At 33.1% G+C, this 19348-nt stretch overlaps 1 protein-coding gene across 1 annotated transcript in view; it reads right to left on the reverse strand.

The window, feature by feature from the left end:
* Positions 1 to 19348, reverse strand: part of LOC143083959 (uncharacterized) — a 94611-nt gene that overhangs the window by 72521 nt on the left and 2742 nt on the right. Inside the window, exon 2 of the mRNA XM_076260376.1 lies at positions 18510 to 18611. Coding sequence (XP_076116491.1) covers positions 18510 to 18611 — 102 coding nt within the window. The remainder of the gene's footprint in view (positions 1 to 18509; positions 18612 to 19348) is intronic.

Raw genomic sequence — 19348 nt, forward strand, 5'->3', positions numbered from 1 at the left:
TGATTGATGGAAGGTGTATTTGTAATGTATGATTGGTGGAAGGTGTGTTTGTAATGTATGATTGGTGGAAGGTGTGTTTGTTATGTATGACTGTTGGGAGGTGTGTTTTTAGTGTATGATTGGTGGAAGGTATGTTAGTAGTGTATGATTGATGGAAGATGTGTTTGTAATGCATGATTGGTGGAAGATGTGTTTGTCATGTATAATTGGTGGACGGTGTGTTTGTAATGTATGATTGGTGGAAGATGTGATTGTAATGTATGATTGGTGGAAGATGTGTTTGTAGTGTATGATTGGTGGAAGATGTCTTTGTAATGTATGATTGGTGGAAGATGTGTTTGTAATGTATGATTGGTGGAAGATGTGTTTGTAATGTATGATTGGTGGAAGGTGTATTTGCAATGTATGATTAGTGGAAGGTGTGTTTGTAATGTATCATTGGTGGAAGGTGTGTTTGTAATGTATGATTGGTGGAATGTGTATTTGCAATGTATGATTAGTGGAAGGTGTATTTGTAATGTATGATTGGTGAAAGTTATGTTTGTAATGTATGATTGGTGGAAGGTGTGTTTGTAATGTATGATTGGTGAGAGGTGTGTTAGTAATGTATAATTGGTGGAAGATGTGTTTGTCATGTTAGATTGGTGGACGGTGTGTTTGTAATGTATGATTGGTGGAAGATGTATTTGTAATGTATGATTGGTGGAAGATGTGTTTGTAATGTATGATTGGTGGAATATGTGTTTGTAATGTATGATCGGGGGAAGGTGTGTTTGTAATGTATGATTGGTGGAAGATGTGTTTGTAATGTATGATCGGGGGAAGGTGTGTTTGTAATGTATGATTGGTGGAAGATGTGTTTGTAATGTATGATTGGTGGAAGATGTGTTTGTAATGTATGATTGGTGGAAGGTGTGTTTGTAATGTATGATTGGTGGAAGATGTGTTTGTAATGTATGATTGGTGGACGGTGTATTTGTAATGTATGATTGGTGGAAGATGTATTTGTAATGTATGATTGGTGGAAGATGTGTTTGTAATGTATGATTGGTGGAAGATGTGTTCGTAATGTATGATCGGGGGAAGGTGTGTTTGTAATGTATGATTGGTGGAAGATGTGTTTGTAATGTATGATTGGTGGAAGATGTGTTTGTAATGTATGATTGGTGTGACTTGTGTTTGTAATGTATGATTGGTGGAAGATGTATTTGTAATGTATGATTGGTGGAAGTTGTGTTTGTAATGTATGATTGGTGGAAGTTGTGTTTGTAATGTATGATTGATGGGAGGTGTGTTTGTAATGTATGATTGGTGGAAGGTGTGTTTGAAATGTATGATTGGAGGAAGGTGTGTTTGTAATGTATGATTGGTGGGAGGTGTGTTTATAATGTATGATTGGTGGGAGGTGTGTTTGTAATGTATGATTGGTGGGAGGTGTATTTGCAATGTATGATTGGTGGGAGATGTGTTTGTAATGTATGTTTGGTGGAAGATATGTTTGTAATGTATGATTGGTGGGAGATGTGTTTGTAATGTATGATTGGTGGGAGGTGTGTTTGTAATGTATGATTGGTGGAAGGTGTGTTTGTAATGTATGATTGGTGGAAGGTGTGTTTGTAATGTATGATTGGCAGAAGGTATATTTGTAATGTATGATTGATGGAAGGTGTGTTTGTAATGTATGATTGGTGGAAGGTGTGTTTGTAATGTATGATTGGTGGAAGATGTGTTTATAATGTATAATTGGTGGAAGGTGTGTTTGTAATGTATGATTGGTGGAAGGTGTGTTTGTAATGTATGATTGGTGAAAGTTGTGTTTGTAATGCATGATTGGTGGAAGATGTGTTTGTAATGTATGATTGGTGGGAGGTGTGTTTGTAATGTATGATTGGTGGAAGATGTATTTGTAATGTATGATTGGTGGAAGATGTGTTCGTAGTGTATGATTGGTGGAAGGTGTGGTTGTAGTGTATGATTAGTGGAAGTTGTGTTTGTAATGTAAGACTGGCAGAAGGTGTATTTGAAATGTATGATTGGCAGGTGTGTTTGTAATGTATGATTGGTGGAAGATGTATTTGTAATGTATGATTGGTGGAAGATGTGTTTGTAATGTATGATTTGTGGAAAATGTGTTTGTAATGTATGATTGGTGGGAGGTGTGTTTGTAGTGTATGCTTGGTGAAAGGTGTGTTTGTAATGTATGATTGGTGGAAGGTGTGTTTGTAATGTATGATTGATGGAAAGTGTGTTTGTAATGTATGATAGGTGGAAGGTGTATTTGTAATGTATGATTGGTGGAAAGTGTGTTTGTAATGTATGATTGGTGGAAGGTGTATTTGTAATGTATGATTGTCGGGAGGTGTGTTTAAAATGTATGATTGGTGGAAGGTGTATTTGTAATGTATGATTTGTGGAAGGTGTATTTGCAATGTATGATTGGAGGAAGGTGTATTTGCAATGTATGATTGGTGGAAGGTGTATTTGCAATGTATGATTCGTGGAAGGTGTATTTGCAATGTATGATTGGGGGAAGGTGTATTTGCAATGTATGATTGGTGGAAGGTGTGTTTGTAGTGATTGCTTGGTGATCATTGTATTGCCATGCTTTGATTGGTTATCCCTTTGTTGACATTGTTTGAATTATGGTATATCAGTTGCATGACTCATGTTAATAATTGTTAATCAAGTGACTTCACCATGTTAATTACTTTGATTGGTTGTCAGTGTGTTAACATTTGATTGGTAATCAGTGTGTTGACATCATATGAAGTGTGGTTTGTGTGTTGGTATGATTAATATTTGTAAATCAAGTGACTGCACCATGTTCATTACTTTGATTGGTTGTCCGTGTGTTAACATTTGATTGGTAATCAGTGTGTTGACATCATATGAAGTGTGGTTTGTGTGTTGGTATGATTAATATTTGTAAATCAAGTGACTGCACCATGTTCATTACTTTGATTGGTTGTCCGTGTGTTAACATTTGATTGGTAATCAGTGTGTTGACATCATATGAAGTGTGGTTTGTGTGTTGGTATGATTAATATTTGTAAATCAAGTGTTAACATTTGATTGGTGATCGGTGTGTTGTACCATGTTAAATACTTTGATTATTTGTCTGTGTTGATTGGTAATTTAAAGTGTGGTCTGTGGGTTGGTCTGATTAATGTTTGTAATTCTAGTGACTAGACCATGTTAAATACTTTAAGTATGTGTCCATGTTGATTGGTGATTTAAAGTGTGGTCTGTGGGTTGGTATGATTAATGTTTGTAAATCAAGTGACTACACCATGTTAAATACTTTGATTATTTGTCCGTGTTGATTGGTGATTTAAAGTGTGGTCTGTGGGTTGGTTTGATTAATGTTTGTAAATCAAGTGACTACACCATGTTAAATACTTTGATTATTTGTCCGTGTTGATTGGTGATTTAAAGTGTGGTCTGTGGGTTGGTATGATTAATGTTTGTAAATCAAGTGACTGTACCATGTTAAATACTTTGATTATTTGTCTGTATTGATTGGTGATTTAAAGTGTGGTCTGTGAGTTAGTTTAATTAATGTTTGTAAATCAAGTGACTACACCATGTTAAATACTTTGATTATTTGTCCGTGTTGATTGGTGATTTAAAGTGTGGTCTGTGGGTTGGTCTGATTAATGTTTGTAATTCTAGTGACTACACCATGTTAAATACTTTGATTATTTGTCTGTGTTGATTGGTGATTTAAAGTGTGGTCTGTGGGTTGGTATGATTAATGTTTGTAATTCTAGTGACTACACCATGTTAAATACTTTGATTATTTGTCCGTGTTGATTGGTGATTTAAAGTGTGGTCTGTGGGTTGGTATGATTAATGTTTGTAATTCTAGTGACTACACAATGTTAAATACTTTGATTATTTGTCCATGTTGATTGGTGATTTAAAGTGTAGTCTGTGAGTTGGTTTGATTAATGTTTGTAAATCAAGTGACTACACCATGTTAAATACTTTGATTACTTGTCCGTGTTGATTGTTGATTTAAAGTGTGGTCTGTGGGTTGGTCTGATTAATGTTTGTAAATCAAGTGACTACACCATGTTAAATACTTTGATTATTTGTCTGTGCTGATTGGTGATTTAAAGTGTGGTCTGTGGGTTGGTCTGATTAATGTTTGTAAATCAAGTGACTACACCATGTTAAATACTTTGATTATTTGTCCGTGTTGATTGGTGATTTAAAGTGTGGTCTGTTGGTTGGTCTGATTAATGTTTGTAAATCAAGTGACTACACCATGTTAAATACTTTGATTATTTGTCCGTGTTGATTGGTGATTTAAAGTGTGGTCTGTGGGTTGGTTTGATTAATGTTTGTAAATCAAGTGACTACACCATGTTAAATACTTTGGTTATTTGTCCGTTTGTTAAGATTTGATTGGTGATTTCAAGTGTGGTCTGTGAGTTGGTTTGATTAATGTTTGTAAATCTAGTGACTGTACCATGTTAAATACTTTGATTATTTGTCTGTGTTGATTGGTGATTTAAAGTGTGGTCTGTGGGTTGGTTTGATTAATGTTTATAAACCAAGTGACTACACCATGTTAAATACTTTGATTATTTGTCTGTGTTGATTGGTGATTTAAAGTGTGGTCTGTGGGTTGGTTTGATTAATGTTTGTAATTCTAGTGACTACACCATGTTAAATACTTTGATTATTTGTCTGTGTTGATTGGTGATTTAAAGTGTGGTCTGTGGGTTGGTATGATAAATGTTTGTTATTCTAGTGACTGCACCATGTTAAATACTTTGATTATTTGTCCGTGTGTTAAGATTTGATTGGTGATTTAAAGTGTGGTCTGTGGGTTGGTATGATTAATGTTGATAAATCAAGTGACTACAACATGTTAAATACTTTGATTATTTGTCTGTGTTGATTGGTGATTTAAAGTGTGGTCTGTGGGTTGGTCTGATTAATGTTTGTAAATCAAGTGACTACACCATGTTAAATACTTTGATTATTTGTCTGTGTTGATTGGTGATTTAAAGTGTGGTCTGTGGGTTGGTTTGATTAATATTTGTAAATCAAGTGACTACACCATGTTAAATACTTTGATAATTTGTCTGTGTTGATTGGTGATTTAAAGTGTGGTCTGTGGGTTGGTTTGATTAATATTTGTAAATCAAATGACTACACCATGTTAAATACTTCGATTATTTGTCCGTGTGTTAAGATTTTATTGGTGATTTTAAGTGTGGTCTGTGGGTTGGTTTGATTAATGTTTGTAATTCAAGTGACTGTACCATGTTAAATACTTTGATTGGTTGTCCGTGTTGATTGGTGATTTAAAGAGTGGTCTGTGGGTTTGTATGATTAATGTTTGTAAATAAAGTAACTACACCATGTAAATACTTTGATTATGTGTCCGTGTGTTAAGATTTGATTGGTGATTTAAAGTGTGGTCTGTGGGGTTGTATGATTAATGTTTGTAATTCAAATGACTGTACCATGTTAAATACTTTGATTGGTTGTCCGTGTTGATTGGTGATTTAAAGTGTGGTCTGTGGGTTTGTATGATTAATGTTTGTAAATCAAGTAACTACACCATGTTAAATACTTTGATTATTTGTCTGTTTTGATTGGTGATTTAAAGTGTGGTCTGTGGGTTTGTATGATTAATGTTTGTAAATCAAGTGACTACACCATGTTAAATACTTTGATTATTTGTCTGTGTGTTAAGATTTGATTGGTGATTTAAAGTGTGGTCTGTGGGTTGGTCTGATTAATGTTTGTAATTCTAGTGACTACACCATGTTAAATACTTTGATTATTTGTCTGTGTTGATTGGTGATTTAAAGTGTGGTCTGTGGGTTGGTTTGATTAATGTTTGTAAATCAAGTGACTACACCATGTTAAATACTTTGATTATTTGTCTGTGTTGATTGGTGATTTAAAGTGTGGTCTGTGGGTTGGTTTGATTAATGTTTGTAAATCAAGTGACTACACCATGTTAAATACTTTGATTATTTGTCCATGTTGATTGGTGATTTAAAGTGTGGTCTGTGGGTTGGTTTGATTAATGTTTGTAAATCAAGTGACTACACCATGTTAAATACTTTGATTATTTGTCCGTGTTGATTGGTGATTTAAAGTGTGGTCAGTTGGTTGGTCTGATTAATGTTTGTAATTCAAGTGACTGCACCATGTTAAATACTTTGATTATTTGTCCATGTTGATTGGTGATTTAAAGTGTGGTCTGTGGGTTGGTTTGATTAATGTTTGTAAATCAAGTGACTACACCATGTTAAATACTTTGATTATTTGTCTGTGTTGATTGGTGATTTAAAGTATGGTCTGTTGGTTGGTCTGATTAATGTTTGTAAATCAAGTGACTACACCATGTTAAATACTTTGATTATTTGTCAGTGTTGATTGGTGATTTAAAGTGTGGTCTGTTGGTTGGTCTGATTAATGTTTGTAAATCAAGTGACTACACCATGTTAAATACTTTGATTATTTGTCCGTGTTGATTGGTGATTTAAAGTGTGATCTGTTGGTTGGTCTGATTAATGATTATAATTCTAGTGACTACACCATGTTAAATACTTTGATTATTTGTCCGTGTTGATTGGTGATTTAAAGTGTGGTCTGTGGGTTGGTCTGATTAATGTTTGTAATTCAAGTGACTGTACCATGTTAAATACTTTGATTATTTGTCCGTGTTGATTGGTGATTTAAAGTGTGGTCTGTTGGTTGGTTTGATTAATGTTTGTAAATCAAGTGACTACACCATGTTAAATACTTTGATTATTTGTCTGTGTTGATTGGTGATTTAAAGTGTGGTCTGTGGGTTGGTTTGATTAATGTTTGTAAATCAAGTGACTGTACCATGTTAAATACTTTGATTATTTGTCTGTGTTTATTGGTGATTTAAAGTGTGGTCTGTTGGTTGGTCTGATTAATGATTATAATTCTAGTGACTACACCATGTTAAATACTTTGATTATTTGTCCGTGTTGAATGGTGATTTAAAGTGTGGTCTGTTGGTTGGTCTGATTAATGATTATAATTCTAGTGACTACACCATGTTAAATACTTTGATTATTTGTCCGTGTTGATTGGTGATTTAAAGTGTGGTCTGTTGGTTGGTCTGATTAATGTTTGTAATTCAAGTGACTGTAGCATGTTAAATACTTTGATTATTTGTCCGTGTTGATTGGTGATTTAAAGTGTGGTGTGTTGGTTGGTCTGATTAATGTTTGTAAATCAAGTGACTACACCATGTTAAAAACTTTGATTATTTGTCTGTGTTGATTGGTGATTTAAAGTGTGGTCTGTGGGTTGGTTTGATTAATTTTGTAAATCAAGTGACTACACCATGTTAAATACTTTGATTATTTGTCAGTGTGTTAAGATTTGATTGGTGATTTAAGTGTGGTCTGTGAGTTGGTATGATTAATGTTTGTAAATCAAGTGACTACACCATGTTAAATACTTTGATTATTTGTCTGTGTTGATTGGTGATTTAAAGTGTGGTCTGTGAGTTGGTATAATTAATGTTTGTAATTCTAGTGACTACACCGTGTTAAATACTTTGATTATTTGTCTGTGTTGATTGGTGATTTAAAGTGTGGTCTGTGGGTTGGTATGATAAATGTTTGTTATTCTAGTGACTGCACCATGTTAAATACTTTGATTATTTGTCCATGTTGATTGGTGATTTAATGTGTGGTCTGTGGGTTGGTTTGATTAATGTTTGTAAATCAAGTGACTGTACCATGTTAAATACTTTGATTATTTGTCCGTGTTGATTGGTGATTTAAAGTGTGGTCTGTTGGTTGGTGTGATTAATGTTTGTAAATCAAGTGACTACACCATGTTAAATACTTTGATTATTTGTCCATGTTGATTGGTGATTTAAAGTGTGGTCTGTGGGTTGGTTTGATTAATGTTTGTAAATCAAGTGACTACACCATGTTAAATACTTTGATTATTTGTGTGTGTTGATTGGTGATTTAAAGTGTGGTCTGTGGGTTGGTTTGATTAATGTTTGTAATTCTAGTGACTACACCATGTTAAATACTTTGATTATTTGTCCGTGTTGATTGGTGATTTAAAGTGTGGTCTGTGGGTTGGTTTGATTAATGTTTGTAAATCAAGTGACTACACCATGTTAAATACTTTGATTATTTGTCCATGTTGATTGGTGATTTAAAGTGTGGTCTGTTGGTTGGTCTGATTAATGTTTGTAATTCAAGTGACTGTACCATGTTAAATACTTTGATTATTTGTCCGTGTTGATTGGTGATTTAAAGTGTGGTCTGTTGGTTGGTGTGATTAATGTTTGTAAATCAAGTGACTACACCATGTTAAATACTTTGATTATTTGTCTGTGTTGATTGGTGATTTAAAGTGTGGTCTGTGGGTTGGTTTGATTAATATTTGTAAATCAAGTGACTACACCATGTTAAATACTTTGATTATTTGTCCGTGTTAAGATTTGATTGGTGATTTAAAGTGTGGTCTGTGAGTTGGTATGATTAATGTTTGTAAATCAAGTGACTACACCATGTTAAATACTTTGATTATTTGTCTGTGTTGATTGGTGATTTAAAAGAGGAACGAAAGATACCAAAGGGACAGTCAAACTCATAAATCTAAAACAAACTGACAACGCCATGGCTAAAAATGAAAAAGACAAACAGAAAAACAATAGTACACATGACACAACATAGAAAACTAAAGAATAAACAACACGAACCCCACCAAAAACTAGGGGTGATCTCAGGTGCTCCGGAAGGGTAAGCAGATCCTTAAAGTGTGGTCTGTGGGTTGGTATGATTAATGTTTGTAATTCTAGTGACTACACCATGTTAAATACTTTAATTATTTGTCTGTGTTGATTGGTGATTTAAAGTGTGGTCTGTGGGTTGGTTTGATTAATGTTTGTAAATCAAGTGACTACACCATGTTAAATACTTTGATTATTTGTTTATGTTGATTGGTGATTTAAAGTGTGGTCTGTGGGTTGGTCTGATTAATGTTTGTAAATCAAGTGACTGCACCATGTTAAATACTTTGATTATTTGTCCGTGTTGATTGGTGATTTAAAGTGTGGTCTGTGGTTTGGTATGAGTAATATTTGTAAATCAAGTGACTACACCATGTTAAATACTTTGATTATTTGTCCGTGTTGATTGGTGATTTAAAGTGTGGTCTGTTGGTTGGTTTGATTAATGTTTGTAAATCAAGTGACTACACCATGTTAAATACTTTAATTATTTGTCTGTGTTGATTGGTGATTTAAAGTGTGGTCTGTCAGTTGGTTTGATTAATGTTTGTAAATCAAGTGACTACACCATGTTAAATACTTTGATTATTTGTCCGTGTTGATTGGTGATTTAAAGTGTGGTCTGTGGGTTGGTTTGATTAATATTTGTAAATCAAGTGACTGTACCATGTTAAATACTTTGATTATTTGTCTGTGTTGATTGGTGATTTAAAGTGTGGTCTGTGGGTTGGTATGATTAATGTTTGTAAATCAAGTGACTACACCATGTTAAATACTTTGATTATTTGTCCATGTTGATTGGTGATTTAAAGTGTGGTCTGTGAGTTGGTTTGATTAATGTTTGTAAATCTAGTGACTGTACCATGTTAAATACTTTGATTATTTGTCTGTGTTGATTGGTGATTTAAAGTGTGGTCTGTGGGTTGGTTTGATTAATGTTTGTAAATCAAGTGACTACACCATGTTAAATACTTTGATTATTTGTCCGTGTTGATTGGTGATTTAAAGTGTGGTCTGTCGGTTGGTCTGATTAATGTTTGTAAATCAAGTGACTACACCATGTTAAATACTTTGATTATTTGTCCGTGTTGATTGGTGATTTAAAGTGTGGTCTGTTGGTTGGTCTGATTAATGTTTGTAATTCAAGTGACTGTACCATGTTAAATACTTTGATTATTTGTCCGTGTTGATTGGTGATTTAAAGTGTGGTCTGTTGGTTGGTCTGATTAATGTTTGTAAATCAAGTGACTACACCATGTTAAATACTTTGATTATTTGTCTGTGTTGATTGGTGATTTAAAGTGTGGTCTGTGGGTTGGTTTGATTAATATTTGTAAATCAAGTGACTGCACCATGTTAAATACTTTGATTATTTGTCCGTGTGTTAAGATTTGATTGGTGATTTAAAGTGTGGTCTGTGAGTTGGTATGATTAATGTTTGTAAATCAAGTGACTACACCATGTTAAATACTTTGATTATTTGTCTGTGTTGATTGGTGATTTAAAGTGTGGTCTGTGAGTTGGTATGATTAATGTTTGTAATTCTAGTGACTACACCATGTTAAATACTTTGATTATTTGTCTGTGTTGATTGGTGATTTAAAGTGTGGTCTGTGGATTGGTATGATAAATGTTTGTTATTCTAGTGACTGCACCATGTTAAATACTTTGATTATTTGTCCGTGTGTTAAGATTTGATTGGTGATTTAAAGTGTGGTCTGTGGGTTGGTATGATTAATGTTTGAAAATCAATTGACTACACCATGTTAAATACTTTGATTATTTGTCTGTGTTGATTGGTGATTTAAAGTGTGGTTTGTGGGTTGGTATGATTCATGTTTGTAAATCGTGACTACACCATGTTAAATACTTTGATTATTTGTCCTGTTGATTGGTGATTTAAAGTGTGGTCTGTGGGTTGGTATTATTAATGTTTGTAAATCAAGTGACTACACCATGTTAAATACTTTGATTATTTGTCCGTGTTGATTGGTGATTTAAAGTGTGGTCTGTGGGTTGGTATGATTAATGTTTGTAAATCAAGTGACTACACCATGTTAAATACTTTGATTATTTGTCCGTGTTGATTGGTGATTTAAAGTGTGGTCTGTCGGTTGGTCTGATTAATGTTTGTAAATCAAGTGACTACACCATGTTAAATACTTTGATTATTTGTCTGTGTTGATTGGTGATTTAAAGTGTGGTCTGTGGGTTGGTATGATTAATGTTTGTAATTCTAGTGACTACACCATGTTAAATACTTTGATTATTTGTCCGTGTTGATTGGTGATTTAAAGTGTGGTCTGTGGGTTGGTCTGATTAATGTTTGTAAATCAAGTGACTACACCATGTTAAATACTTTGATTATTTGTCTGTGCTGATTGGTGATTTAAAGTGTGGTCTGTGGGTTGGTTTGATTAATGTTTGTAAATCAAGTGACTACACCATGTTAAATACTTTGATTATTTGTCCGTGTTGATTGGTGATTTAAAGTGTGGTCTGTGGGTTGGTCTGATTAATGTTTGTAAATCAAGTGACTACACCATGTTAAATACTTTGATTATTTGTCTGTGCTGATTGGTGATTTAAAGTGTGGTCTGTGGGTTGGTTTGATTAATGTTTGTAAATCAAGTGACTACACCATGTTAAATACTTTGATTATTTGTCTGTGTTGATTGGTGATTTAAAGTGTGGTCTGTGGGTTGGTTTGATTAATGTTTGTAAATCAAGTGACTACACCATGTTAAATACTTTGATTATTTGTCCATGTTGATTGGTGATTTAAAGTGTGGTCTGTGAGTTGGTTTGATTAATGTTTGTAAATCAAGTGACTACACCATGTTAAATACTTTGATTATTTGTCCGTGTTGATTGGTGATTTAAAGTGTGGTCTGTGGGTTGGTATTATTAATGTTTGTAAATCAAGTGACTACACCATGTTAAATACTTGGATTATTTGTCCGTGTTGATTGGTGATTTAAAGTGTGGTCTGTTGGTTGGTCTGATTAATGTTTGTAATTCAAGTGACTGTACCATGTTAAATACTTTGATTATTTGTCCGTGTTGATTGGTGATTTAAAGTGTGGTGTGTTGGTTGGTCTGATTAATGTTTGTAAATCAAGTGACTACACCATGTTAAAAACTTTGATTATTTGTCTGTGTTGATTGGTGATTTAAAGTGTGGTCTGTGGGTTGGTTTGATTAATTTTGTAAATCAAGTGACTACACCATGTTAAATACTTTGATTATTTGTCAGTGTGTTAAGATTTGATTGGTGATTTAAGTGTGGTCTGTGAGTTGGTATGATTAATGTTTGTAAATCAAGTGACTACACCATGTTAAATACTTTGATTATTTGTCTGTGTTGATTGGTGATTTAAAGTGTGGTCTGTGAGTTGGTATAATTAATGTTTGTAATTCTAGTGACTACACCGTGTTAAATACTTTGATTATTTGTCTGTGTTGATTGGTGATTTAAAGTGTGGTCTGTGGGTTGGTATGATAAATGTTTGTTATTCTAGTGACTGCACCATGTTAAATACTTTGATTATTTGTCCATGTTGATTGGTGATTTAATGTGTGGTCTGTGGGTTGGTTTGATTAATGTTTGTAAATCAAGTGACTGTACCATGTTAAATACTTTGATTATTTGTCCGTGTTGATTGGTGATTTAAAGTGTGGTCTGTTGGTTGGTGTGATTAATGTTTGTAAATCAAGTGACTACACCATGTTAAATACTTTGATTATTTGTCCATGTTGATTGGTGATTTAAAGTGTGGTCTGTGGGTTGGTTTGATTAATGTTTGTAAATCAAGTGACTACACCATGTTAAATACTTTGATTATTTGTGTGTGTTGATTGGTGATTTAAAGTGTGGTCTGTGGGTTGGTTTGATTAATGTTTGTAATTCTAGTGACTACACCATGTTAAATACTTTGATTATTTGTCCGTGTTGATTGGTGATTTAAAGTGTGGTCTGTGGGTTGGTTTGATTAATGTTTGTAAATCAAGTGACTACACCATGTTAAATACTTTGATTATTTGTCCATGTTGATTGGTGATTTAAAGTGTGGTCTGTTGGTTGGTCTGATTAATGTTTGTAATTCAAGTGACTGTACCATGTTAAATACTTTGATTATTTGTCCGTGTTGATTGGTGATTTAAAGTGTGGTCTGTTGGTTGGTGTGATTAATGTTTGTAAATCAAGTGACTACACCATGTTAAATACTTTGATTATTTGTCTGTGTTGATTGGTGATTTAAAGTGTGGTCTGTGGGTTGGTTTGATTAATATTTGTAAATCAAGTGACTACACCATGTTAAATACTTTGATTATTTGTCCGTGTTAAGATTTGATTGGTGATTTAAAGTGTGGTCTGTGAGTTGGTATGATTAATGTTTGTAAATCAAGTGACTACACCATGTTAAATACTTTGATTATTTGTCTGTGTTGATTGGTGATTTAAAAGAGGAACGAAAGATACCAAAGGGACAGTCAAACTCATAAATCTAAAACAAACTGACAACGCCATGGCTAAAAATGAAAAAGACAAACAGAAAAACAATAGTACACATGACACAACATAGAAAACTAAAGAATAAACAACACGAACCCCACCAAAAACTAGGGGTGATCTCAGGTGCTCCGGAAGGGTAAGCAGATCCTTAAAGTGTGGTCTGTGGGTTGGTATGATTAATGTTTGTAATTCTAGTGACTACACCATGTTAAATACTTTAATTATTTGTCTGTGTTGATTGGTGATTTAAAGTGTGGTCTGTGGGTTGGTTTGATTAATGTTTGTTAATCAAGTGACTACACCATGTTAAATACTTTGATTATTTGTTTATGTTGATTGGTGATTTAAAGTGTGGTCTGTGGGTTGGTCTGATTAATGTTTGTAAATCAAGTGACTGCACCATGTTAAATACTTTGATTATTTGTCCGTGTTGATTGGTGATTTAAAGTGTGGTCTGTGGTTTGGTATGAGTAATATTTGTAAATCAAGTGACTACACCATGTTAAATACTTTGATTATTTGTCCGTGTTGATTGGTGATTTAAAGTGTGGTCTGTTGGTTGGTTTGATTAATGTTTGTAAATCAAGTGACTACACCATGTTAAATACTTTAATTATTTGTCTGTGTTGATTGGTGATTTAAAGTGTGGTCTGTCAGTTGGTTTGATTAATGTTTGTAAATCAAGTGACTACACCATGTTAAATACTTTGATTATTTGTCCGTGTTGATTGGTGATTTAAAGTGTGGTCTGTGGGTTGGTTTGATTAATGTTTGTAAATCAAGTGACTGTACCATGTTAAATACTTTGATTATTTGTCTGTGTTGATTGGTGATTTAAAGTGTGGTCTGTGGGTTGGTATGATTAATGTTTGTAAATCAAGTGACTACACCATGTTAAATACTTTGATTATTTGTCCATGTTGATTGGTGATTTAAAGTGTGGTCTGTGAGTTGGTTTGATTAATGTTTGTAAATCTAGTGACTGTACCATGTTAAATACTTTGATTATTTGTCTGTGTTGATTGGTGATTTAAAGTGTGGTCTGTGGGTTGGTTTGATTAATGTTTGTAAATCAAGTGACTACACCATGTTAAATACTTTGATTATTTGTCCGTGTTGATTGGTGATTTAAAGTGTGGTCTGTGGGTTGGTCTGATTAATGTTTGTAAATCAAGTGACTACACCATGTTAAATACTTTGATTATTTGTCCGTGTTGATTGGTGATTTAAAGTGTGGTCTGTTGGTTGGTCTGATTAATGTTTGTAATTCAAGTGACTGTACCATGTTAAATACTTTGATTATTTGTCCGTGTTGATTGGTGATTTAAAGTGTGGTCTGTTGGTTGGTCTGATTAATGTTTGTAAATCAAGTGACTACACCATGTTAAATACTTTGATTATTTGTCTGTGTTGATTGGTGATTTAAAGTGTGGTCTGTGGGTTGGTTTGATTAATATTTGTAAATCAAGTGACTGCACCATGTTAAATACTTTGATTATTTGTCCGTGTGTTAAGATTTGATTGGTGATTTAAAGTGTGGTCTGTGAGTTGGTATGATTAATGTTTGTAAATCAAGTGACTACACCATGTTAAATACTTTGATTATTTGTCTGTGTTGATTGGTGATTTAAAGTGTGGTCTGTGAGTTGGTATGATTAATGTTTGTAATTCTAGTGACTACACCATGTTAAATACTTTGATTATTTGTCTGTGTTGATTGGTGATTTAAAGTGTGGTCTGTGGGTTGGTATGATAAATGTTTGTTATTCTAGTGACTGCACCATGTTAAATACTTTGATTATTTGTCCGTGTGTTAAGATTTGATTGGTGATTTAAAGTGTGGTCTGTGGGTTGGTATGATTAATGTTTGAAAATCAAATGACTACACCATGTTAAATACTTTGATTATTTGTCTGTGTTGATTGGTGATTTAAAGTGTGGTTTGTGGGTTGGTATGATTCATGTTTGTAAATCGTGACTACACCATGTTAAATACTTTGATTATTTGTCCTGTTGATTGGTGATTTAAAGTGTGGTCTGTGGGTTGGTATTATTAATGTTTGTAAATCAAGTGACTACACCATGTTAAATACTTTGATTATTTGTCCGTGTTGATTGGTGATTTAAAGTGTGGTCTGTGGGTTGGTATGATTAATGTTTGTAAATCAAGTGACTACACCATGTTAAATACTTTGATTATTTGTCCGTGTTGATTGGTGATTTAAAGTGTGGTCTGTCGGTTGGTCTGATTAATGTTTGTAAATCAAGTGACTACACCATGTTAAATACTTTGATTATTTGTCTGTGTTGATTGGTGATTTAAAGTGTGGTCTGTGGGTTGGTATGATTAATGTTTGTAATTCTAGTGACTACACCATGTTAAATACTTTGATTATTTGTCCGTGTTGATTGGTGATTTAAAGTGTGGTCTGTGGGTTGGTCTGATTAATGTTTGTAAATCAAGTGACTACACCATGTTAAATACTTTGATTATTTGTCTGTGCTGATTGGTGATTTAAAGTGTGGTCTGTGGGTTGGTTTGATTAATGTTTGTAAATCAAGTGACTACACCATGTTAAATACTTTGATTATTTGTCCGTGTTGATTGGTGATTTAAAGTGTGGTCTGTGGGTTGGTCTGATTAATGTTTGTAAATCAAGTGACTACACCATGTTAAATACTTTGATTATTTGTCTGTGCTGATTGGTGATTTAAAGTGTGGTCTGTGGGTTGGTTTGATTAATGTTTGTAAATCAAGTGACTACACCATGTTAAATACTTTGATTATTTGTCTGTGTTGATTGGTGATTTAAAGTGTGGTCTGTGGGTTGGTTTGATTAATGTTTGTAAATCAAGTGACTACACCATGTTAAATACTTTGATTATTTGTCCATGTTGATTGGTGATTTAAAGTGTGGTCTGTGAGTTGGTTTGATTAATGTTTGTAAATCAAGTGACTACACCATGTTAAATACTTTGATTATTTGTCCGTGTTGATTGGTGATTTAAAGTGTGGTCTGTGGGTTGGTATTATTAATGTTTGTAAATCAAGTGACTACACCATGTTAAATACTTGGATTATTTGTCCGTGTTGATTGGTGATTTAAAGTGTGGTCTGTGGGTTGGTATGATTAATGTTTGTAAATCAAGTGACTGTACCATGTTAAATACTTTGATTATTTGTCCATGTTGATTGGTGATTTAAAGTGTGGTCTGTGGGTTGGTCTGATTATTGTTTGTAAATCAAGTGACTACACCATGTTAAATACTTTGATTATTTGTCTGTGTTGATTGGTGATTTAAAGTGTGGTCTGTGGGTTGGTATGATTAATGTTTGTAAATCAAGTGACTACACCATGTTAAATACTTTGATTATTTGTCCGTGTTGATTGGTGATTTAAAGTGTGGTCTGTGGGTTGGTCTGATTAATGTTTGTAAATCAAGTGACTACACCATGTTAAATATTTTGAATATTTGTCCATGTTGATTGGTGATTTAAAGTTTGGTCTGTGGGTTGGTTTGATAAATGTTTGTAAATCAAGTGACTACACCATGTTAAATACTTTGATTATTTGTCCATGTTGATTGGTGATTTTAATTGTGGTCTGTGGGTTGGTCTGATTAATGTTTGTAAATCAAGTGACTGCACCATGTTAAATACTTTGATTATTTGTCCATGTTGATTGGTGATTTAAAGTGTGGTCTGTGGGTTTGTTTTATTAATGTTTGTAATTCTAGTGACTACACCATGTTAAATACTTTGATTGGTTGTCCATGTTGATTGGTGATTTAAAGTGTGGTCTGTGGGTCGGTTTTATTAATGTTTGTAATTCTAGTGACTACACCATGTTAAATACTTTGATTGGTTGTCCATGTTGATTGGTGATTTAAAGTGTGGTCTGTGGGTTGGTATGATTAAAGTTTGTAAATCAAGTGACTACACCATGTTAAATACTTTGATTATTTGTCTGTGTTGATTGGTGATTTAAAGTGTGGTCTGTGGGTTGGTATGATTAATGTTTGTAAATCAAGTGACTGTACCATGTTAAATACTTTGATTATTTGTCCATGTTGATTGGTGATTTAAAGTGTGGTCTGTGGGTTGGTCTGATTATTGTTTGTAAATAAAGTGACTACACCATGTTAAATACTTTGATTATTTGTCTGTGTTGATTGGTGATTTAAAGTGTGGTCTGTGGGTTGGTCTGATTAATGTTTGTAAATCAAGTGACTACACCATGTTAAATACTTTGATTATTTGTTCGTGTTGATTGGTGATTTGAAGTGTGGTCTGTTGGTTGGTCTGATTAATGTTTGTAAATCAAGTGACTACACCATGTTAAATACTTTGATTATTTGTTCGTGTTGATTGGTGATTTAAAGTGTGGTCTGTTGGTTGGTATGATTAATGTTTGTAAATCAAGTGACTGTACCATGTTAAATACTTTGATTATTTGTCAGTGTTGATTGGTGATTTAAAGTGTGGTCTGTGGGTTGGTATGATTAAAGTTTGTAAATCAAGTGACTACACCATGTTAAATACTTTGATTATTTGTCTGTGTTGATTGGTGATTTAAAGTGTGGTCTGTGGGTTGGTATGATTAATGTTTGTAAATCAAGTGACTGTACCATGTTAAATACTTTGATTATTTGTCCATGTTGATTGGTGATTTAAAGTGTGGTCTGTGGGTTGGTCTGATTATTGTTTGTAAATAAAGTGACTACACCATGTTAAATACTTTGATTATTTGTCTGTGTTGATTGGTGATTTAAAGTGTGGTCTGTGGGTTGGTCTGATTAATGTTTGTAAATCAAGTGACTACACCATGTTAAATACTTTGATTATTTGTTCGTGTTGATTGGTGATTTGAAGTGTGGTCTGTTGGTTGGTCTGATTAATGTTTGTAAATCAAGTGACTACACCATGTTAAATACTTTGATTATTTGTCTGTGTTGATTGGTTATTTAAAGTGTAGTCTGTGGGTTGGTCTGATTAATGTTTGTAAATCAAGTGACTACACCATGTTAAATACTTTGATTATTTGTCTGTGTTGATTGGTGATTTAAAGTGTGGTCTGTGGGTTGGTCTGATTAATGTTTGTAAATCAAGTGACTACACCATGTTAAATACTTTGTTCACATAATATCAAGTGAAATTTTGTTCTATAGATCAATTTAAAATGTATACATTTTTTGTTAAGAAAGATCGCGAATAAAAATGAATGTTACCTGTTCTGATTTCACCCAAGGACTGCATCCTTGGTCTATTAACCATTTTGTTACACCAATCCGTCCATACTCAGCAGCATGATGTAAAGCTGTTTCTCCAAACTATAACAATATAAAAATATAAACATGTTAACGGTGTGAGATAATAAATCAAGAGAGGTGTCAAACAATTTATCTAAATGTAAGAAATATAACATTGGCTAAGAAAATATCCAATTATACTTGTGTATAAACTGATAAATGGTAGATTAAGATTATAAACTAAATATATATTTTCTGATTCAGTTCTACAAAACATGAAAAAATAATAGCAAACCCTATTTAATATAATTCTAACAAGTATTTGTTGTCCATTTAACATGTCTGGTTAACAACATGATTTTATGTTGATTCTGTCATGTCAGTAGAATAATCAAAGTTAAAAAAAAAAAAAAAAATTCAAGAAACCTTGAAATGAGTTATATTTTCTGATTCAGTGCAAAGAGACAAGAAAAATAAGACCCCACTTTATATAATTCTCTCAAATATTAGGTCTCCATTAAACCCGTCTGATTAACAATGATTCAGTAGAATAATCAAAGTGAAAAAAAAAAACTTTTTTTCAAGAAACATTAAAACGACTTATATTTTCTGATTCAGTACGACAAGACATAAAAAATAAGACCCCACTTTATATAATTCTGTCAAGTATTTGTTATTTTTAAAAGATGTTTTTACATTAGATCTGTAGAATTAACATTATCTGACTAAAGATGTTAACACAACTTGTTCTCATCAACTTCTCATTAAAATCAGATGTTTACAAAATAATTTTGCGTTAGGAAACAAAATAAAACCTT

The sequence above is a fragment of the Mytilus galloprovincialis genome, chromosome 7, assembly GCF_965363235.1.
Source record: "Mytilus galloprovincialis chromosome 7, xbMytGall1.hap1.1, whole genome shotgun sequence".
Lineage (NCBI taxonomy): Eukaryota > Metazoa > Mollusca > Bivalvia > Mytilida > Mytilidae > Mytilus > Mytilus galloprovincialis.